This window comes from Rhea americana, unplaced genomic scaffold (assembly GCF_003343005.1).
Source record: "Rhea americana isolate MKP2758 unplaced genomic scaffold, rheAme1 scaffold_328, whole genome shotgun sequence".
Taxonomy (NCBI): Eukaryota; Metazoa; Chordata; class Aves; order Rheiformes; family Rheidae; genus Rhea; species Rhea americana.
This window is the reverse complement of record NW_028186455.1, coordinates 619,983-643,371: the sequence shown is the minus strand read 5'-3', so window position 1 is coordinate 643,371 and position 23,389 is coordinate 619,983. Positions and strand designations below refer to the sequence as shown.

The 23,389-nt window shown below is 48.2% G+C and overlaps 1 protein-coding gene across 3 annotated transcripts in view; it reads right to left on the bottom strand.

Annotated features, from left to right (window-relative positions):
* Positions 1–4,130: 4,130 nt before the first annotated feature.
* Positions 4,131–23,389, bottom strand: part of TRAF1 (TNF receptor associated factor 1) — a 35,164-nt gene continuing 15,905 nt past the window's right edge. For 2 of the 3 annotated variants that reach the window (XM_085310858.1, XM_085310856.1), the window contains 10 exons: positions 20,599–20,820; positions 18,853–18,937; positions 14,775–14,873; positions 12,972–13,133; positions 10,759–10,830; positions 10,078–10,143; positions 8,910–9,347; positions 8,260–8,437; positions 7,114–7,262; positions 4,131–5,934 (listed from right to left, as the gene is read on the bottom strand). In XM_085310858.1, coding sequence (XP_085166984.1) covers positions 5,719–5,934; positions 7,114–7,262; positions 8,260–8,437; positions 8,910–9,347; positions 10,078–10,143; positions 10,759–10,830; positions 12,972–13,133; positions 14,775–14,873; positions 18,853–18,937; positions 20,599–20,820 — 1,687 coding nt within the window. In that variant the 3' untranslated portion in view covers positions 4,131–5,718. Of the gene's footprint in view, positions 5,935–7,113; positions 7,263–8,259; positions 8,438–8,909; positions 9,348–10,077; positions 10,144–10,758; positions 10,831–12,971; positions 13,134–14,774; positions 14,874–18,852; positions 18,938–20,598; positions 20,821–22,825; positions 22,980–23,389 lie in introns of those variants that run through there. The other variant, XM_085310857.1, reaches the window with a different exon arrangement.

The window sequence follows — 23,389 nt, the reverse complement described above, 5'->3', positions numbered from 1 at the left end:
TGCACGCTGCCCCGCGTGGGGTATCTGCACGCTGCCCCGCGTGGGGTGTCTGCAAACTGCCCCACATTGAGCGTTTGCACGCTGCCCCGCGTGGGGTGCCCACACTCTGCTCCACGTGGGGTATCTGCAAACTGCCCCACATTGAGCGTTTGCACGCTGCCCCGTGTGGGGTGTCTGCAAATCTCCCCACATGGGGTAGCTGTAAACTGCCCCACGTGGGGTAGCTGTACACTGTCCCGCGTGGGGTATCTGCAAACTGCCCCACATTGAGCGCTTGCACGCTGCCCCGCATGTGGTGGCTGCAAACTGCCCCACCCAGGGTACCTTTATGCTGCCCCACGTGGGGCACCTGCACACTGCCCCACGTGGGGTATCTGCAGACTGCCCCACAGGAGGTGCCTGTAACTGCCCCCTTGGGTACCCGTGTCTGCCCTGGGGCAGGTCACCCCACCCGGGGCACCTTCAGACTGCCCCTTTGGGGTACCTGCATCTGCCCTGCGAGSGGCCCCCCAACTGCCCCGATGGGGTAACTGCCCACTGCCCCCTGGGGCTGCCTGCAACTGCCCCCCAGGTACCCGCATCTGCCCGGGGGCAGGTCCCCCCCGCTGCCCACGGGGGCTGCAGATGCCCCCCGGGACCCTCGGGGGCCGGGGGCGCCCGGCGAGGCCCCACACGGGGCCCCGGCACCCGGCGCGGGAACAACCTGTGCTCCTCGGGATTCCTAGAAACGGGGGGATTTTTCCCCGAATCGCCACAGAGAGAATCAATCACTGCAAAAATGCTGTGGTCAGTGCCAAGAAGAAGTCTTAAGGATTTGCTATTTGTTCGAAAGCGCTGCCAAAAAAGAAATGTTTTCAGGCCTGTTCAGACAGTAGAAAGGCTAATTCCCGGTTTAGGGTCTGCGCCAGGCGCGCTGCGACTCCAGAGGTGAATTTACTGACTGTAATCCGTGGGCTTGGGGGCAGAGCCGCGCGTTYCCCCCCCACGGGTATCCGTCAGCAACCTGTGAAAAAGGGGGCACTGCAAATGAGCGTTAAAAACGAATGGCACGGTGGCAAAAATGCCTTTAAAGTGTTTTTATATAATCCTGCCATCTCGGAATTACTTCTTCTTCTTCTTTTTTTTTTTTAATCAAACTTTTCCATAGACGAGCGGACGCTGATCGTTGCCCATCGCTGCGGGGGGCGTTTTTGGTGTGTGCAGGTAACACCACGCATGCTAACCCGCAGAGTTTAAAAGTACGGGTCGTTTCAGAAATGCTAACGACTCATTTCCAAGGCTAAAACAGCAGAGCTACGTTGTCTCGCAACTAAATATCCTGTCAGCAACGTTGCAGGCCACAAAGTATCTTGGCAGGGAGTGGTATGGACGAAGAGGGGAGATGAAATCCAAGATCCTTAATGATTAATCACGTTTTATACCGAACGGATGCAGAAGCACCAGGCGCAGCAGCAGCCCGGGCACACGAGCTCGGCAGTGCAGCAGCCGAAACCCCGCTCCAGGTTTTCCAGGAAATCCCCAAATCCTCCTTTTTGGTCCTTCTGCGGGATCAGAAAGCCTAATCGGGAAAAGCCGTAGCTGTGCTGCGGGACAGGCCTTCGCGGGATTTGAAGCAGGCATGAAGCGCCCTGCGGCAAGAAACGTGCTAAACGCTGGCCGTCGCCTCCCCCGCGCCGGGCGCCTCTGCAAACGCCTCGAGCAACGGGGCTCCCGGGGGCGAGGGGCACGGGAAGGCGATTTTTCTCCTTTGCTTCACATTTCTCCGCATGGATGAAGCTGAATCCCCCCATGCTGTGCCGTGCAGGGCCGTGCCGTGCAATGCCATGCCACGCCATGCCATGCTGTGCCATGCAATGCCGTGCCAGGCTGTGCCGTGCAATGCCATGGCATGCCATGCAATGCCGTGCCAGGCTGTGCCGTGCAATGCCATGCCACGCCATGCCGTGCTGTGCCACGCCATGCCGTGCTGTGCCATGCTGTGCCGTGCAATGCCATGGCATGCCATGAAATGCCGTGCTGTGCCATGCCGTGCCGTGCCATGCAATGTCGTGCAATGCCGTGCCGTGCCGTGCCATGCCGTGCCGTGCCACGCTGTGCCAGCTGAGCCCGGGGGCCGCATCCTGCTGCCCTGCAGCAAGCCAGGCCTGCCGCAAATTAACTGCAGCAACTGGGCAAACACACAGGGCGAAGCTCGTGCGCAGAGGTTTAGACAAGGGGAAAAAGGAAAGAAAAACAAGGCAGCTCATTCCCTCTGCATGAACCATTCATCCTCCGGGCTCGCAGGGAACCTGACGCATCTTCAAAATACTCCAACCACCGAAGCTTGCAGTGAGTCACCATCCRTGAGCCGTGACTCACAGCAGAATTAAAATAACTCTTGCACCATCGTTCTCCTCGCGGACAAACACTGCTGCCAGCTCGAAGGCAGTTGCCCCTGCTAGTTTTGACCCAAAGCAGCTTATTTGCCGTGGTTGTGGCTCGGTGCCGCGGCGGTGGCGAGCGCTGGGCGGTGGCACCCAGGCGACCCGGCGCCGGCGGCKGCTTCCCCGCGACGCGACGGCCCCGCGTTCCGGCCGCGGGCGTTGCAAAGCCCCCGGTGCCCCCCGCGGCCGCTCGTCCCGGTGGGTTTCTGCCCTGGCGAGCAGGAGCGGCGATCGCAGCGCCCTGCCGGCACGGAGGCTCGGCGCCCGCCGGGAATCGCCTCCGGTTCACGGCCCTCGCGGGGAAGCGATGCGCCGGGGCGCGCTGGGGCGGACGTACCCCGATAATCCGAATCAGGGGAGCTAAACCTGCCATTCAGCTCGTTTATGCCAGCTGTGCCTTTAAAAGGAAGAGGATTTAGGCATTGGATTTCATGTCTTTTTGTTGCTCATTTAATAAAAATTTAATCCCCATGCATTTTTTTAACKTAACTTTCTTTGCGTGCTTCTATGCAATTGCATAAGACACGAGGAGCTTGTGAGTGTTCCTACAGCTGTGCAAGGTTTATATTAACGCGACCGTTACATAAGTTTGACACAGATCTGTTAGGTACACGTCTGCAGTTCCCGAGCAAGGCTCGGAAAAGACATTTCCAATTAAAAAAAAAAAAAAGAGAGAGAGAGAAAAGAAAGAAAAGCCCCCTGCGTCCCTGGGGAGCAGCGTTCCCAGGGGTGTGGGCTCCTTCCCCGGTTACAGAGCCTCAATAGGCAAACGGGCCCCGTTAGTGTAACCGTGATGCCGCGTGCCCGAGGAAGAAATCGGGCCGGGTGGGAGAGGAGGCCTCAACATTTCTGCTCTCTGCCCGGCCGCAGCGGTGGCGATGGCTGCGCCGAGGGCCAGACCAGCCGCCCAGCGCCTGCTTTCAGCCCCCTTCCTCCTCCCCTGTGTGTCTAGCTCAGGTTATTCCCCCCGCGTACGGTAGCGTGCAAGATGCCTCTTCCTCTGCCGCTCTCCCGAACGCCGTTTCCAAACGGCCTGGCCAGAGCCGGGCAGCAGCTGCCGTGTGCCGCGCCGCCGGCACGTGCCGCGTGCACTAAGGTGCGTTGCACCGCTCGTGTTGGAAAGCTAGCAGAGATCTTAGCCACGTCCGGCTCGAGCAGCAGCCTCGCTCCGGATGCCTCCCCGAAGCWCCTGACATCACCGGTTATGAGCCATCGACTTGCTGCTTTGCCCATTTCCAGRAAAAAGAGGGTTTTGCAAGACCGTGCAGCAAAGGCTCGTCCGACGTCCGGGCAGGTTACAGCCCCGAGCACTGCCGCCCGCCTTCGCTCTTGCAAGAACCGTGGAACCATCCTGGCAACGGTCAACGCTGATAAAGGAGAAAAATTAGAGCGATTCATTATAAAGGGGAAAAGGTGAGAACGATCAGCGCAAACCTCTTGCCCGGCAACGTAGTTCCCCCCTCGGAGGAAGGGGAGCCCGGGGCAGAGCGCGGCCGAGAGCCGCCCGAGACGCCGGCGGCCCCGGCGGGGCGGCAGCCGCCGTCCTCCGCGCCCCTCGCAGCGCGGCAGAGCCGTGCGGGGTGCTGCTGCCTCCTGCGGCCCGGGACGCCACGGGAGGCAGGACCCGTCCTCGGGGCGACCCCCCGCGCTGCTCCCYGTCCTACAGCTAAAATAGCACGCGAGCCTCTTTTAGAGTTAGCGAGCTTTATTTAGGAAATAAATACAACGGTAAGAGCATACGGATGTTTGTAATAAATACAGCACTTGTCAAAGTCACACAGCCGTGAGAAGCGTGATTTTTCTAAGCGTAATACTCCAGTGCGCTCAGAGGGTCTGGCACTTTGCTGGGAAAATAACTTTTTGTCTCTGGAAGAACATTTTAAACGTGGAAGAGAGAGAAAGAAAGAGCGAAAGGGAGAGGGAGGAGGAGGGAGAGGGCGGCTCGGTGCGCATGTGACGGCGAAGAATATCCAGTTCCTTCCCAAACAAGCTTTGATAGGTGTTTACGGGTTCTTTTTTCTTGAAATTTGATACTTYGTCAAAACTAATTATTTGAAAGGATGCGGCCAAGATAGAAGGGAGAGATCTGAGCGAGCGGCGGCGAGGCTGGCGGTCAGCTGGAGCGCGGCGCCGGGCACCGCTCCCCGCGCTCGCGAGCCCGCGGCGGGCGCTTGCTCCTTCCCCTCCTCGGGCAGCAGGCTCTGCGGGGCGGAGGTCGTGTTTCCAGGCGAGACRCTGGGAATATCGAGCAGAAAAAAATGAGCGAAAGGATTTCATGAAGGCCCCTCGCTCGTCAGTGGGTCTGTCCGAGACGAGGCCCTGGCGTGGCCGCGGCAGCGACGGCCCCGCGGACCGACCCGCGCTCCCGGATAAGCGAGCCGCGCTGCTAGCACGGGTTTGCTGCGGGTTCARAAAGTGCCGCACCAAAACCCAACGCAATTTCATCGATTCTGCAAAARCAGTAGTTAAGCAGAGAATGAAGAGATTGAGATTTGTTGCTTCTGGGGGATATGRTGCAGCACTTGAGCTTTGCACACCCCCAGACATTTCCAAGGCTGACACAATTGTAAAAATAACTTTTATTCATTCCTTAGCTCTATTAAAAAAAAGGGGGGAAAGAAAAAAAACATTTCTGGGAGTTACTTCCATTCCAGCATGCGAAAAGACTTAACCATCAGAGTAATAAAAAGAATAAAGCAAGAAAAAGATCAAATAAATACTTTCTAATAAGTCACTTGCCCTGAAGTTTCAGGAAGTGACCGAACACTTTAAAACGAAGCTACCAAGGGGTCCTTGCCRCTGCTCGGGCCAGCAGCTCCGGGTTCCCTGGGTTAACCCTCAGAGCCCCAGGTCCGAAACACTAGAGCCAAACTGCTCCCTTTAGAAAGACAAGGGGCGATTTCCCCGAGGCACAAGGTAGGGACCGGGCGCCCCGGGGCACGAGGAGGGAGCTGGGCTGGGCCCTCTGCCCAGGGCTCCGCTTCCCGCCCGCGCCGCTGCGGAGGGGAGGGCTGCGACCCGAGTCTGACGGAGCAGTATCGGCCGTTTTATGAAATAATCGCAGTTTCCACGTGCAACAGCAGCCTTCAGGCGGCACCGGGCGCTGTCCTCCRCGTGCTCAGCTGCAGCAGGCAGATCCTCACCGGTGCGAGCTGGCGGAGCAGAGCCCGGGCTCAGGCGCCCTGGGTTTCTGTGCGCGTGAAAACTAACACCACGTCTCAAGCTGATGGTTCTTCTTTTGAAAACTAACGAAATTCAGTGGGTGTTTTACCAGATACACATATTTCAAGATTTACTAATTTGTTTCTATAATGCATTTAAGGAAAAGTGTGTCTTCCTTCACATAGGCATATTTAGGTGACTGTAATTTGGACAACGGAAGGAACATAGGACAACCGCTTGCAACATTCATATCATTCACCGGTCTCTGAAATGAAGCAGATGTCAAGTCTGGGCGAAAGGCATCAATAATGTGTTCTCTGTTGTTCTGGTCAAGCAACATAAATGTAACCTGAAAAACAATAATGCAGCAATGATGAGTTATCACTTTGAAAAATAAACCAGAAAATATCAGAGACAAAAGTACAAACGTGCTGCAGAAGCAGCTGGATAGATTCAGGAGACATCGATAATTAAATGCAAACTAAAACGAATGTTTCACAACCTGCAAGGTCAGCTAACACAAACCGTTCCCAGATGAAATATTAAAAACTATGCCACCCGTAAAATAAAATAAAATAAGTAAGAAATTATTTCTTGGTAGAGAATTGCACAGTGCAAAGACTTTTTTCCTCTCTCCCGTGACAATTTAAACAAACCACGAGTTTCGTTACAGTCATTACATTCATTCTGTTAGTGTGGCTTGGAATCAAAAGAAATAGCTCAGTTCTCTGTATGCAAATACGTAGCAGACACAACCTAAATATCAGTCTACAATTTCCCCATCTCATTATCGCTTTTATTAACTTACTGTTCTTTAGCTTGGAATGTGAAATGTATATAATATCTTTTTAATACAATGACGATTGTGAACTTTGATTTCTGTTTTCCTTGGCTACTAAATAGTAGTAAGGCTATTTATACGAAGGGCTCACAGAATTATTACCACATAAAGGTAAATGCTAAAGCAGAGATCAGATCCTTATGCRTATTTTCACTGTTTCTCTAACTGTTGTTGCCATTATCAGATCGCATTTATATAACGAGAAAAGTAAAAGCAGGGTAAGGGACGTGCTCAGGGTCACGTAAGACATCGAAGGCGCATCTGCTAGTGGAATTTTAACCTCCCATTTCTAAGACCTGTGCTTCAGGCAGCAAATCGTAAATTGATAATATCCATACACGGGAAGGGCCAGGGAAAAATATGCCTCGGGTTTAATCTCAGGTGGACACAGGTTGGGATATCTCAAGCTTGGGCCTGCAGGGTTATGCCACTATTCTGGTGTCTGAATATCCTTCAAAGCCGGGTTTGGRATCTCAGCCGGAGCAGCTTCCCGGCGTGTAACCCGCTCCGCTGAGAGAGAAGCCCCTTGAAGGGGGACAAGTTGGCTGCATGCTAGGATCAGATTTTGCCTTTTCGTAGGAGGCAAAAAAAAACCATCACAGAGGACAGCAGGAGAATGCACAGGAGGAAAGGAATTAGGGACTTTCTATTTCGGAAGCACGAGCACGAGAAGCCCACCCTGCTCACCTTGTGTCTGAAAGGCCAAGGAAGCAGAGCGTCGTAGTCCCCTTTCATGACAACGAAGAACAGGGACACGTGGGTCCCTTTTCCCGTCCCGTCCCCATTCAGATAAATCCTCAGGCAGACTTTGTAGCCGTACTTTGCGGTGTAGAAAGCTGAAAATCAGAACTCTGCATTAGCAAAGCCGCCTTTAAAAAATAGCCAAAAATAGTGTCCGCACGCATGGGAAAAGAGTTAGTGTGACGTGCTCTGGTGTCACAGGTCTGAAGAGAGCAGAAGACCAGCACACCCTGGAGATCTCACGCTGTTAGCAACCAAAATCCGGCGGCTGGAGCCCTCTCCGTGCCCCACACTCTGGTGGAAACTGCCGGCCCCTCTGCACACACGAGGTTTTACCCACCCGCGCGGCTTGCCGCGGCGGTGGCTGCGGCGGGAGGCCGCGGGGGAGGCAGCCCGGCTCCAGCAGATGTCACTGCAGGCGGCCGCGGTCGAGGGCGGATTTCAGACCGAAACACGGAGAAATTCTGTCTTTGGGCCGCATGGATTACGCGGCCCCACCGTTTCTCAGCTCTTCCGTACGCTCTAAGGCAGCCTGCTTTTTCCCCGTTTATTTTCAGGATGAAACGCCTTTAAACCAGGGAATTCGGCTGGATTCGGGACTAGCCTTCCCCTCCCGAGGCGCGGTTTGGCCGCCTCTGCTTCGCCTGCCTTTCTGTGCGTGCGTGYCCGCATTTCTGGGGCCAGAAGGAAAAGCTGCAAGTGCAAAAGCATTGGCGAGGTATGGAGCTATCGGAGAGGCGGCTCTGGCCCGAGCGGGAGCAGGAACCGCTCGCGAAGAGCGGCCCTCCGGCCTCGCTCCCACCGGCAGCCTTGCACGAAGCACGGCTCTTCGGGTCAGGCGGTTACGGCCGCGTCCGGCCCCACGGCCTCCCTCCTCCACCGCTCTCCGGGGGAGTAAATCACAGCACCGCTCTTAATAACAGGCAGGAGAGTAAAATATCTTTGCATAAACAGCTCCTTAGTGTGAGACGCTATTTTAAGGGACCTCCTGTCCACGTCAGCAGAAAGAAGCACCACTCCGGAGGAGCCGGTGGGTTTTCTAAGGGTCCAACTTTCGCTAACACGCGGAGRCGTCGTGGTCGTGCGTTTTACCTGGCGAATACAGGCTGACTGCTCTTCCAGTCACCGAGTCTTGTAGCTTCCTGCCGACGTCCGTGATTTTCCACAGAAAGACCCCGTCGTAGGAAGCCTGCTCGGAGAACAGGAGGCTCTTGTGCAGACTGCTCAGGCCTGCATCCTTCTGTGTCAGGCACCGGTGCAACTCTGCAATCTGGAAAAAAATCGGCTCTCAGACAACGCCTCCCTCCAGACTGTTGTACTGCGGAAGCAGCAGAGTCACTCAGGAGTCCTCATGTTCTGGAAGATCTTCTTCAATTTCTCTTTAAGTGACAGTTGCATATCAACACAAAAGTCAGCGCTGGATAGACCTTTTTTTTGTTTGTTTTTCCCGGGCACGACACTGCTTTAAGAGGATCAGCCAATTAAACAACTATCTCACTTGCTCACTCCAGTCATGCCAAATTCTAGATAATCAAAGTTCCCAGGGATTTCTAGCTGCCTAAACATGGATGTAGATAACAAATATTATCCATCTGAATATTTACACAAAACAACAAGAGGATCCTGAAAACGTGCCCAGAACTTAACACCTCACAGCTCCATCCCTGCCCCCAACCCTACCCTGCCTTCCTCTGGTATGTGTATGTACAAGCACTCCGGTAATGCCTACCAAAAATAYTTACCTTCAGTTCAAGGCCTCGTATTATATTTTGATCGAGTTCACTCTGTCTCCGAAAGGCTGTGATTTCCAAGTTAGAGGTCTCCACCTCTTTATTGAGCACTGCCACGATATTCTCAAACACATGCAGTTTATTTTCTAGCTCAGAAATCACTTTTTCCCTCACAATTTGTTGCAGAATTGAATCATCTTCAGAAACCGAAGATCCAGGCAAGCAGTCTACTTCCAGATCCCCGTTGAATTCCAGACCCGCGGGGATCTGCAGATCAGAGATGCTTTTCTGCGCCCCGCTCGCGTTCAGCGCTGGGTGCGGGACGAAGCCGTTTGCGGCGCTGGCAGCAGTGCACAAGCTTGCCTTCAGCTCCTTTATGTACTGCAGCAGAAGCAGCATGTGGGCCCCAACTGCAACTTTTTCATGCTCCTTTATCTTCTCTTTGCCTCCCTGTAAGAAGAAACTGTCAATACACTGTCCATGCCACTACCATAACTGGCCTGGGGCCAAATCAAGCAAAGCTCCCCTTCATTTCTTGGGAGAGACAGAGATGGAAGAACTGCAAGGCACAGGTCTAGCTACACAGCAGCAGACTCTCCGGGGAGACATGGAGAAAAGAAAACCAACAAGCTCACTGATGGTGAGTTTAGGGGGATGTGTTCACACGTGGACACACATAAAAAGAAAACCATTGTCAGCAATTTTGTTATTAAACAGGATGCCAGGCAGAATCCCAGCAAGATTCTCAAATAAGCCAATATTTAATAYACGTCTTGTATACAAAAGATGAGATATGCCTGTAAGGCAGCAGGTGCAAACTAAAATTCAAAGCAGATTTTAGAAACCATTCATTGTTTTAAGAAGAATTACCCCGAAGAGAATATCCAAACATGAACAGAACAGTAGATTTATAATAAACAAAAATTCATATCTGAAATGACGGCATAGTGCAGGATATAGAGCACCTCAGGCTGAACTGCACCTTTACCCACCGTGAATCCATGGAAGTTCCAATATCATGTCTCTAGGTCTATTAAAAATTGATACATTTCTCTCTTTTCTTAAAAATATATTTAAATCAAGGCCTATTACCTTGAACTCATAGGCTGGCCTAAGCCAAAGGAACAGCACCGAATTGAACATTATTTGAGGCTTTCCTGAAGGTAGCAATTTAACTCACCCTAAACGAACAGCCAACTTCAGAAAACCGACATCCATCCTTGTTGATTAATGGTGTAGAGTGGTTCTGTTGAAAAAAAGGCAAGAAAGTAATCAAATACCACTTTCAGGACATTCTTCTATTTACCTACAACTAGGCCACATTCCCAGCAGCTGTAAGTCAGCATAATTCAAGTCAACACGTTACACTCTCCAACCAGCACTGAAAACTCATTAATAAATCAGTCAAGAGTGTTGGATTGCCATCTGAGCTTCTCGCACGCAGTCTGGCAGGTAAGAGTCCTTCTAACACAGGGTCCATAACGATACAGCAGAATTTAACGAGCCCCAGGGACCCCCCCAGTGACAACCCCTCGTGAATAACACGCCAACCCGCCAAGCGCCCGCCGCAGGGGAGAACGCCGGGTGCAGAGCCGCCCCAGCCCTGTCCCGGGCCGCGGGAAAGCGCGAGAGCGCTGTGCCTCGCAGCTCCTTCTGCGGACGAACGGCCCCACCAGGCCACAAGCACAGAGCTTTAAAAGGCTCACCCATGTCACAGCGCATTTTTATTTTGTTCATCTGGGTCTCCCTGAATACTTGAAAAGAAACAAATGTTTCCCTGTTTTTTCCCTAGTGACTCTTCAATGAATTGAAACAAAAACTATTGCATTCAAAAACTATTGCATTCATAATGTTAACCTACCTTTTCCTTTGATGGTGTTTCTGTTTGCACACGTTTTTCTTCCTTATATAAATTGCCTTCACATGAATGTTTCTATCATTAAAACAAGAAACAAACAACTGAGGACACTACTAAAACCAGTGACCATCTGTACTTARGACTCTCTGAAACAAAGCTTGTGTTTTCAGAGAATGCTATTGGCATTTTATAGAGATTTGAGGCTTGTTGAGGCTTTTTGACAAGAAATAAATGAGAATTATTCTATGTCATGGAAGAAAGAATTTGCAGTAAGTTTCTCACTCTTTTCCTGAACGGAGTGGATTTAAGGGCGAGCAAAGGAAGGAAGGGTGGCTGCCCCAGGAGCACTGCAAGCTCCGCAACACACGGTGCAGAGTCCTGTACCCCTGCRCAGAGAGAGACTGCTCAATAGACTGCAGTCTTCTCTGGCTCCTTTTTGCAGGAAATAATGTTTAGAAATTCAGGACTAAAGCACATCTGCTAAAAGCGAGTGCTGCTGTTCACTGCACAAGGAATTGCAGACTCAGAGATTTCTCAAGCTAAGTCTTTAAGCTGATTACTCATCTTCCCAGCCTAGCAGGTATTTTCAGTGAGGGATCTCCAGATGCAATACCTGTTAAATGAAAGTACAAAGCATGACCTTCCACTTCGGAGGCCCAGTGCTTTTGGAAATTACTTACAGATGCTTTGCAAGGTCATCCTGGGAAATCTGATACACAACTGGCAATGTACATGTCTCACCCAGTCCAAACTATAGTATGTGCACACATATACACACGCACATATATATGTTCAAACACATATGTATGCAATGATATGCAGGTGGATTATGGAACAGAAAGCAAATATACAGGAAACCCAAATATAAACTCTTCATGTATTGACTTCATATAGTTTGCTTAATGTGCAGACCTTTCTCAGATCCTGCTTATTAACATTTTGAAGGCAGGAATCCAAATTTTCCATCATGATGTGCTAATGCAAAATGCATTAGTGCTAACATGAGACTTCCTGCCATTTCTGGCTCCAAGAAGAAGGGGAAAATAATCCTCCTGCCATTGGTTCATACTACAACCGTAATTTGTGTATTTAACACAGCAACTGTCAGCTTTCAATTCAAACTATTCAGAGGTTTTGCCTTTAATCTTTATAAACGCCTTTGCATGCCAGTACATTTCCTAAAGCAGTCTGGAAATTTTTTTTGATAAAGCAATTCCAGAAGTCCTTAAGACTTTTTTCTGCTGAGAGTCCTGATGTTTCTGGTTTAGATCTTCAGAAACACAGCCACAGGTTTTTACCACTCCCTAACTCATTTCTGAATACCCTGTATCTTAGATATTGCACAAAGTGTGCTTTATTTTCTTCTTCTTTCTGCTGTTTCACTCATACAGGTCACTCACTTCTTGAGCTGGAGTGGGGTTTTGGGGAGGTTTCTTTAAAATATAAGGGAATGCAAAAATTATGGGGCCAATAACTGATTGGACATGATGGAGAGAAGGAAAGCAGCACCCAAAGTTTCCTATCTGCTCCCAGAGGATTGTGGATACATGAAATACACATAAATAAGCAAATTTCAGAAGGTTTTTAGCAAATCCTGGGAACAGACTAGTGTTACTTTGCATTATACAGTTTGCAAGTCCTTGTCACCACAGTGGAAACATAACTTAAACATAAAAATAAAATTAAATACATTTAAATAGCCACAGAGAAATTTCTGGCAGATTCGCAGTATGCTCTCCTGGTCTCTACTGACTCTGCAGCTAACTTGGAGTTAGCCTGATGGTATCTAATCGATACTATCAATTAGATCAGGAATTCCACCTGATAAAAGTCTGCCTTACAAATTTCTGGGAAGTTTTAGTTTGAAGAAAAATCCAGCCACTTTCAAGATCTCTTCTCTGCCACTGTTTGAGTGCCTCTGCTTCTTATCCACCTCGTACTCTTGGACATACTCATAGAGACACGAGCTAGAACATGGGCCACCCAGACCTGGGATGAATACAGAAATACTATTTGCTCCTTTTAGTTGTAACATCATAAGCAGATTATCAAATACCATCTGTCTCTCCAAAAAATGCATGGAAAAGTCAGAAAGCACAGAAAAACMTGTTGTCCAGGTGCAATGGCATTCATGAAATCAGGATGAAAAAATCTCATGATAGATTATTTAATCCATTAACATAAGGCCCTTGTTTAAAACAAAGAAATATTCTTACTTGGTAYTCACTACTGGATAAACTCCGCTTACACTTCTGACACACTGTCACGTTATTAACACATGCATTTTCCAAATGATCTGCAAGTTTCTTCCTCATCACCATGTGTCCGCAGCCAGTGTGACAGGGGATTAAAGCATACTCGCATAGGCTCTGATGCTCCTGGAAGTTAAAGTTACAAACCGAACTGTAAACTGCAGACACATGTTTATCTATAAATAGTCTCTATTCTGCCAGCAAAGATCTTGGCTTTGCATTTCTTCTAAGATTGAGTAAAATCCTGCTCCACAATGTTACAGTGATTACTGTTGAAAAATTCACCTCCTTTACAGGGACTTTTTTTCCTTGTTAATTCTTAATTAAAAAAAAAAAAAAAACATAAGGAAACTTTATAAAACTTCAACCACGAGCTATCTATTGAATTGGCTCTCACTAATACTTTTTATTAAAAACAACATGATGTTGGTTTCAGCTTCTTTTCTTGTTTTAGAGCATCCCTAACTTTTTGCCTTTTTATTTCTCTCTTTCTTTCTCTTTTTCCCTCTTTCTTTTTCTTCTCTCTTTTTTTTTTCTTTTTTTTTTCTTTTTTTTTCTTTTGTGTGTGGTGGATCACTGAGACCATCCTGCTCTGGCTGGCAGGATTCACAGGACATCTGCCATGCAGGACGTCTGCTGACATCTCTGCACAGGATAATAGAATGGACATCTGTCACCTTCTTCACAGCACATAACTCTTATCTATATTCAAAAGAACTTTTAAAATGTTTCTGCTCCACCATTTGTATTCCCTCATCTGAAAAAGAAAAAAAGTCAGCCTTGTTCCTTTCATTACTACCTCCAGCAGTTCATCTTTCAAATTCTTAAAAACACAATATTTCATTGAAGACTATTTATTCTGCTCTCGTCTCCTGAAGCATCTGCCGGCACTGCGTCACGACTGAATTTGTCTTTAAAGGGCAATTGCTGTCTCCTACAGAACTGGCTCAGAAGTGCCAATTTCGATCACACGCTTAACTCTCAAATCTCKTTTGCGGTGTATTCACGCTGAGAGGGGCTTCTTGCACCTCTCCAGCTCTCACCGCTTTGGAGCTCAGCAAACTGGGCTCAAACCGATTCTTCCTTAAAGAGGAACACACTCAAAYAGAAAATGTGCAGAATTAGCAAAGGCAACGGAAGAAATGGCAGCAGCATCTTAGAAGCTTATCAGATGCAGCCATACAAGGGATACTGCACATTCCCCGTTAAAAACACAGCAAGGCCCTCTGCTCCTGCACCAGAGCTGTTTTGGCACGAGGAGAATTAGCTGCATATTTTTCATGATTCTGATTTGCATGGCAGATTCACAAATCTTGCCCATCTAAATATTTTGCCTGGGACATTTTACGTTAGTCTGAAAAGAATAAGTAACACATTCAGTAAACTGGGGGAAACTGCTTCTCTCCTGAAAATATGCTACGTATATTGCTYATAACAATGCCGTGGAGATCAGAGTATTCTGGTCCATCAAAAATGCTTATAGCACCCTTGCATTTAACAAATATTAAACCCATTGGGGGAAAAAATTGTAGTTGATGCAAGTTTTTGCAGCATTAGTTTCACAAACATTCAGGATGCTCTGGATCTGGTCAAAGCCCCACTAGAATCAATGGTATGTTTTTAGATACACTGTTGTTTAAATCGTCATAACCTTGCTGATTTTAATGAAGTTACATGAATGTATTTGCTGAGAACCTAGTTTCATTCCCGTTTTGTTCCTATTCAAAGAAGAGCATGTTAACGCAAATAAGCTGTCCTTAAACATACTTCAAAATTTTTCATGATACCAGACCAACTGCATCCCAGGGTTGCACAATGTACTTTGAGCTCAGAGATCTCTTTATTAATGGCAGCATCACCAAAAGCCTGGAAAATAAAAACAATAAGGAAAAACACACTAGTCAGAAAGTATTCCAGAATGCATCTTCAACACAGGAATAAGGTGACTGCATCAGGACTTCAGATCTTAACAAATCTCTTTATTTTTTATTTTATTTATTGGCTTGCCGTAAGATTCTTTAACCTAACAAATAGTTCAGTGTTAGCGGAAGCCCAAATAATTATCAAACCATTTCTTTCTTATGGTCCAAAAATAAACTGCTTGTTATGACATAAATTCATTGAAAAGTATGCCTGGCCAACGACAGCTATTATTTTAAGTTCTTTTTCACAGAAGCCTGAAATACATCACGTGCAGTGAACGTGCTGACAGGTCCTAGCTATAGGGTGCTGCCATGTGCCACTCTAATGAATGCATTTCATTACTGGGGCCATTAACACCTCCTAAACATGCTGCAGAGAGGACTTGAGACTGTTTCGCAGTGAGAGTAAATTTCTCAGACCRTGGCTGCTTCCATTTAGTACAGCACTGTGTACTAAAGAAATGTAAACCACATGTGAGAAATTTTTTTGCACTACATAGGTTTCTTTTCTTACATTAACCATGAAGAATTGTACAACGATTACGTAAATCATGAAACACTACACACTTTTAATATCACATCTCATGCAATCAAATTAGGTACACTGACACAGGACCAAGGCGATGTTAATAACAAAATAYGGAGGTCTTCAGATTTCCTTCATAGCATAATATAGGGCAAGTCAGGAATAGCAACTAGAGGGGGGGGAAAGTGTTTATAAATCATGCCCACACTTCAGTAAGGTCGCCCACATTCTATACAATCACCTAAGAAAAACATAAAAATAAAATCACCACGATCAACATTCCTAAGTTTGTTTTTTAWTCTAGATACGAGATGTTTTAGACTCCTCTACACTTGCTAAATTAAATCACTTGAAGAAGCACAGCCCATCTGAGGTCTGCTAACGAGATTCATTTAAACAGAGAGTCTCACAGAAACTCCTTTCGCAATCTCAGCCCGGAAGCAAAGCCCACCCCAAGAGAAGTTCTGCATACAAACTGCAAATAACTTAATAAGCAAAGAATTAAAAAAAAAAGTCATGCAGGTTGAACAATAACATGTGTGGCTCCATCTGCATATATGGAAGATTTTGTGTAATCAGCTGGCAATGTACAGTGAGCAAAAGCATACCAGCTCCAGCCTCTAAAATAGTCTAGTCTGATTCATGAGCAAAATCAAAGAAAAGAAATTCAAGATATCAGGCACATGGTGGCTTTTTCCCCCCGTGTCATAAGAGAAAAACTCAAGGAATTTCCTAACATTACAAAACAGATCATTCAAAATGTATTTAACTACAGGGACAGTCCCAGTAGTGTGCGGGACTGCCATGTGCATTCCCTGTGCTTTTTGTTTCACATTTAAAATTACTARATCACTATGGACATGACTGAGGTAAAAAGCAGAGCAGGACATCCTCATCTCTTCGTCTGTCCATACAGGTCACTGCTTCAGGCTGCTCACCTGAACGTCTTGCCCTCCTATCCAGAATGCCAGCAGATAGTCTGCCCCGCACTTGGTAGGAACCCGAGTCCGCTCCTCATACAGTAAATGAGATGACTCACACTGACAAGGAGGTGCTCTGGGTGAAGTGAAAGGAAACAAATTATTTCKCTCTCATTCTGTAGACTGATTGGACTTCTCATCTAGCCACTTCAAAGGAAGGTGTCGGTGCAGGGGCTGCTACGGTTGATAGCACGGGGCTGTTGCAGGACGCAGACACATGCCCAGGCCAGCCCCATCCCAGAGCAGCCTTGAGACAAATGGACGTCCACTGACATGTCCTACCCAAGAACCACCGCCAGGTCCACTCCTCCTTGGCTCTCTGACCGACRTGATGTGGGTCTTGTGGCTTTCAGCTAAGGGAAGACTTCGGTCTACAGCTCGTACGGTCAGGAAGAGTGGCTAGCAACAAGTTCAACAAACAGATCAGTCTGCCCCAAAAGCTTTACAGGACAAATCTACCTTGCTTTCCCTGAATCAGCATCTTCAATTGATCTAAGCAAGCAAGGCAGGAGAAAGCCACACAGGGTTTTGGGCTCCTGGTAGAGCCAAGAGCTGGGTCCTAAGCAAGTCCCAGGAACAACAGCAGACAGGGTAAGCAGAGGCAGGRGAGGACACCCTCCACTCCTCCAGCTGAGTTCAGTGTCAGATGCAGACGCTCCACTACAGGTACAGATGCACAGCAACAGGACCAGACCTGAAGCATCTGCAGTATAGTATGGGATGAGACATAAAGACTGTAACAGGGAAGGGATGAGGGTTACCACAGAAATAGATCATGAGATAAGCTATGGAACATAGACCTCTTGAGAGGGCCTTTTTCTCCCCGTGTGTTTACACAAACGTATAAACAAACAGCACAGGGATTCAACATAAAGCAAAGCCACAGCAAAGGTAAAGCCGAGGTTCTCAGGAACAGATATGGACCAAARGTGGGACCTGCTAACTGACTTTCACTATTCGCACTGCTTACAAAGTCTGGGCTGCTTGTTGTAAGCTGATCCATCCAGGCAGGTCCTCACRCCTTTGTGGTGACTGACCTCATCCGGACTCCCAACATGCACATGACTCTGCCCAGGCAGATCAGCTTGCAAGAGTGGGGCCCTGTTTACAGCAACCCACCTACACATATGCAGAAAATCACAGAACACTTATTAAAAATCCAGCACCAAAGAAATCCCAGAGCTATAAGAGAATTTCCAGTTAACATATAAYAAGTTCATAATGGTTTAGCTGTACCTATCTGTGGTCCCATGATGCATTAGATTCTGTTACTGGGAAATTCATTGCAAAATTGAGCATTTTTTTTCAAGATCCTACCAAGTTCAGCATTAACTGCAGAATCATTATTTCGCTGCAGCCACTTCCTAAATTCTGCCTCTTAACTCAGTGCTGACTGCCTCTTGGGGCTCATTTTCCCCAAACCAGTTTAGGTGAAATGTGTATCTCAGTATTCTGGCAGGTAATCAGAAAGGAGGGAAGCCTCCTCAGCCGGGACTGGGACCGATGGTCTGATTTGCACTCTGGCGAGCTCTGTTGAGATGTTACTGCCTCCAGCTGCGCCTGTATACCCAGCACACGTGTCAACAGCCACGGCAGTTCACAGCACAGCATAGGTATGTGAACGACCAGGAGGGATAGGTTTGTACCAGAATATGAAATATTCACCAGAATACAACACCAGAATATGAAATGATGCATACACCGGAGGAAAAGACTCGGTCTGTTCCAGCCCTTCACACACACAGGCTCRTCGAGGAAAAGGACGTATGGCCAAGTCACTCGAAAACGCTGCAAGAATATTCTCGGATCACTTGGAAAATGGAGTGAAACTACTGAACACTACACAGTGCAAAAATTACAGAGAAGCATTTGCCAGTGCATGACTTTTATCAACGATTATTTTCAGYTAGAAGTTTTCCACTATTTTCTCTGTGCGTTTTGGCTCTCAAAGCACTCTGTAGGCAATTCAGCCAACTAGCCTAAACCCTGGCTTCTTCTTTTATAGACCCTCTTCCTGAAACTTTGGTAATGAGTTCAAAGCGTACAGAGAACTACGCTGCCTGAGACTGGGGAATCCAGCAGGATACTTGCTAAGGATAGTAAGTAACAATTAAGGTGTATTTTGACAAATAGGAAAGCAGTAACCCATACTACTTTGAGACAATAAAAGTTAATTATATGGAAGATTGTGGGATTTTATGTTCCAGAACCTTATGGTCTTAGACGGTCCTAACCCTACCATTATAGTTTTTTATTAAAAACTGTGAAATTTGAAAGACTAAAGCATAAGTAAAAACATGCAACTGGAACACTTCACATTTTATATTATTCCTTTCTAAATCATAGTCATGTGATGACCATAGAGTAGTCCAGAGAATGGTTAATGATGAACTAATGAACTGTGAGCTAKGACTTACCCTTTCTTCTGCCAATAGGCTTCCTTCATTTAAAGTGCTGGGATCCTCCTCTTTACATTTCTGGCAGATTGGATTTTTATTGTTTCTGACAAAAAGAAAGAATAATGAAATATCAGTCAATCAGTAAAATGTAGRTTACAAGACCTTTGTATGGACATTAACACAAATAAAAACATGGAATTAATCATTTCCATCCAGAATTCATAATCTTTCTCATTAAAGGGCCAATTCTTGAATCGACTGAAGTCAAAGGAAAAACTGCTATTCTCTTCCTCAAGACTAGCCCCAGGCCCATAAATCCGATCTGTATTTCAGCAAAATGAGAGCATCCRGGCTCAGGGAAAGGAATAAAGCTGAGAGGAAATTTATCTCAYGAATTACATGAAAACACCACATAGGAAAGGTAATGTGAAAAATAAAGTCTTTTCAAACAGGTAGGAAATGTCAATTTTTCTGTGACAGATATTGATTTGGAAAACATTGTAAAACTGGTTCTAGAGGGTTAATATCCTACTGCAGATAAAAGATGTTTTGATTTACTCTCAAAATATTTATTGTAGAATTCCGTATAAGAAAAACGAAAAATAAACCYTTGTTAGAGAGATGTATTCCACTGCCAGTGCAATTTATTATCCAGGTGAATCAGGCACTAACAGAGGCCACATGGTTCATCAGAAAAGCATCCAGCTGACCCGAGGAAGAGCATGACACAACTGATTTCAGACTGTACAAATCACCCGGTTTGAGTCAGTTTTCCATTTGTGCCCTAAGACTCCAGAGGGAAGATACAACAATCCACGCTGCATTCCAACAGCAGTTTTCTTAACTTAAGATACATATTGCTTCATCAAGAGGATTTATTCTGAGTTTACATTAATGGATTTGTGTCACCAGGTCAAACACATTCAATTCTGCACACTTTTACATTATTACCTGCTGCCCTTCAAATCACTTGCAGCCCGTCCATGGCCTCAGCTTCCCGGGCGACGTTCACCCTGTGATCAGAGCCGGGACTGCACGCGTGGGCATACCCCAGCTAACACTAATAACACCCAGCAAGAAGCGCAACGACAGTCCTTACATTTACTGAGCCAGTACTAAAGCGCCAGTCACTGGATTTAGACCACTAGTTTTCCAAAACATCAAAATTAAAGTCAGCTCAGGTATGTGGACTGCAATTTTACCTCCAGCCGCAGTGCAGACGTAACGTTTTTCAAAGGCTCTGAATCAAGGYGTAAAAGAAAGGGGAAGATTGAAGCAGCTAATCAGTCACAGCAAATACCCAGCTAGCTCCCGGTTTTCAGGTTCTCCAAGAAAAGAGCTGTCATTATTTGTCACTGATGGCAGCATCTTACTCTGTAGTGACCCAGCTGAGTTTATTAAAACAAAAACTCTCCGAAAACATGCAATAAACCCCCATAATATCACTTATCAAAGGACTGTAGAGTTCTATGCAAGTACTAAGTTAACCTGGCAATAGTTCTTCAAGTTTGCCTCGGTATCTTTTCACTTACAAGTGAAATCTGTCACAGTGATCCTGCCTTTCCCATCCTACAGAGATTCCCATGCTGGAAATAGGAAGTTTGCAAGAATTAAATATTCCAAGGTGATAAAATGACTACTGTCCAGTGGGCTAGGTAGTCACGAGCTCTTATCTACTGAGTATCCTGGCACAACACAGCTCTCGGGTGCTTTGCAGCCACAGAGTCCGCCCCAGTTGTGTGACCCTCTGCAGAAAGGACCTACCGCACGATCCAYGCCAAGCAAGCAGAGCAGTAGCGATGCCCACACAGCGTCTGCAGGGCTTTCTTCAGAATATTGTTGCAGTTGCTGCACAGGTACTTCTGATCGGGCACATCTTCACAAATGCTGGTGGGATATCCGAAAGGAAACTCATTTTCGTCGGGAGAAGAGCCGGGGACATCCTCTGGGCCTYGGGTCGTTTTCTCGGCCATCTGAAGCGAACTACTGCCAAAGATAAGGAACAAAATAGGTGCTGAAACAAGTAGACACCTACTTACTTTGATGTGCAAGAATACACCAAGCATCAAAGTTCAAAAAGCAACTCCAAACCTATGTAGTGATCTAGTGATGTTTTATTGAATCTGTAGCTGACATGCGTGGCTAAATGTCACAGTGGGGTTTGACTAGGTACCAGCAGGAAATTACTGTACAGATTTAAAATTCCCCTGAAACACRATATGAAAATGGACAATGTATCAAAATCAAGGCTTGGGGTTTTCTTCCCACATAATTTTCTGGTTTGTAGAAAGACGAAGTGAATAGTCCCATCATCTTTCAGCTACAATACCAGCAGTCAACATCACACAGAAGAATTATTTCCTGTAGAGTAAATCCCCAGTAGCCTTCAATTCCCAATAGTCAGAATTTGTGATTATGCTTTATAGATGCAAAAACTGGGCAACTGATGTGTTTACAGTGACTTTCCCATTATAAAGCTGATGACAAAATGAAAAGGAAATCTCAAGTTTAGGAAAAGCTAATCCTTGCRCTCTAACCAGACCCATGCACACAAAAGTGTCAAGCACAGCCAGTATCAGCTTTCCTTAAGGAGAGCTGTGCAGTTGAGTATTTTTGGAAAAGTAACCAAAACTGATTCTGGTGGTCTCCACAGCATTAGAAAGTTCAAGATAGTTTTTTCTAACTGTAATAACGCTTTTATGAATCTGCTTTTTCCCCTGACAGTACCGACACACAATAATTTATCTCAGGACCAACTGTGACATTATCAAAATCAGCTTTGACTAGCAAATGTCTGAAAAAAATGAAATCAGTATTAAAAAGYTTTTAGATATCTTTGAGTTTCTGTCTTACTGCAAAGATCTGAAGCTTTAAGTTTGCTGTGACAGAAATAAAAAACAAAATACCCTGTGAAGGCAGGACAACATGCTTGCAATGCTTTGGGCCAGACCTATAACCGACATCTAGAGAAGGGCTCCAGCTCTTTGCCCGAGCCCAAAGGTGCCAGGCTGCCTTACCCCGAGTTCCCTATGGCCTGGCTGAGGATGCACCGCGGTGCTGGCTGCACCAACACGTGGCCAAAGGCTGGGAAGGGAGCAACCACGGCGGCTCTCCTGCACGCAAAAGCTTACTGACRGGAGCTCCACGTTCAGCGCCCAGCATCCGAACTCCCACCTCCCGGCGTCCCACCAGGCGCCGACACCGATGCAGGTGCTTCCCGCACCTCCTGCCACGCAGAAAAGCCCTGCAAGACTCGCTTGCAGAAAAGGAGCAGAGGCAGCAGCCTGCGTCCCAAATGCAGCAGCTAGGGCATCCCCCGAGGAGGGGGCAGAGGAAGGGGTGCTGCTGCCGTGCTGAATGAGGTGTCCGAGCCACAGGCAGAAGCCAGATTCAAAACACACCTCTTTTAACAGCATTTGCTGTTGGCTAGTCTGGGYGATCCTTTGCTTGGCCACTCTGGCTTTAACTCTCTCTAGGCATTCGAAAGGCAATTTAGCGACCAATTACAGGGGCTGTCAAATCTGCCAAGAACCGAAACATTCAAAATCGCGACACTAAAGGTTACAGCACCCACGCGCGGCGTCCCAACCCCCTCGCCGCCGGGCACCCCTTGGACGACACGGGGATCGGGGCGGGGGGGGTTTGCGCAGGGAAACCCTCCGGCTGCCGCCGCCGCCGCCGCYGCCGGGGCTCTGACGCAGTGACGGATCCGCCCGCTGTTTCCACGGGCCAGGCAGCCCCTCGCCCCAGATGTTTTGCATCAGGGAGGCTTAATAAAACCACCGGGGGAGGTGGGGGGGGGGGTTGAGCCGAGCAGGCCCCGGCTGGGTCCTGCCGTGCCGAGCCACGGCGGAGCGCCGGGAAACGCAGGCGCCGCGGGGCCGGTGCCGCCCGCCGCGGCGCTGGGCCCTGCCGGCGCCCCGCAGCCCCCCGCAGCCCCCCGCAGCCCCCCGCAGCGCCGGGAGCGGAAGGCGGCCGGCCGGCTGCTCACCTGGGCGCTGGGGCGGAGGGACGCGGCAGAGCCGCCGCGTCGTTCAGGCGGGCAGGAGCGGGGATCTCGCAGGCGCCTCCGCGGCGCGGGAGGACGAGGCCTTCCTGCCGCAGAGCGCTTGCCCGAGCGCGGCGCGGGGCGCGGGGCAGGACTGAGCCCCGTCTTCTGCTCCGCGAGCCCTGGGGCCGGGCTGCGCGAGGGTCCCGAGGGCGCGCAGAGCCCTTCCCCAGCCGCCAGCAGGGACGTCCCGCCAGGAGCCGGGATCTGCTCCTCTCCGGGACGCTACCGGAGGYGAACAGGAATATTCCCGCGGGGACTGGAAATTAAAATTTACCAAGGAAAGACCCAAGGGAACAAACTCTTTTCAAGGCAGCTGAAACAGGGAATCTACTTTCACGGTTAGTTCCTGAAACTGGTTAAAGTATGATTCAGTATGTGCCCTGGCTGCGCGACACTGCGACCTGGCCCCGTCGCTCAGACAGAAACTGCCCCGCGCCCCGCGGGCGCCCGCGCCGAGACGCCCGGTGCGCCTCCGATGCTCGGGAAAGCCCCGTGCTTGCAGTA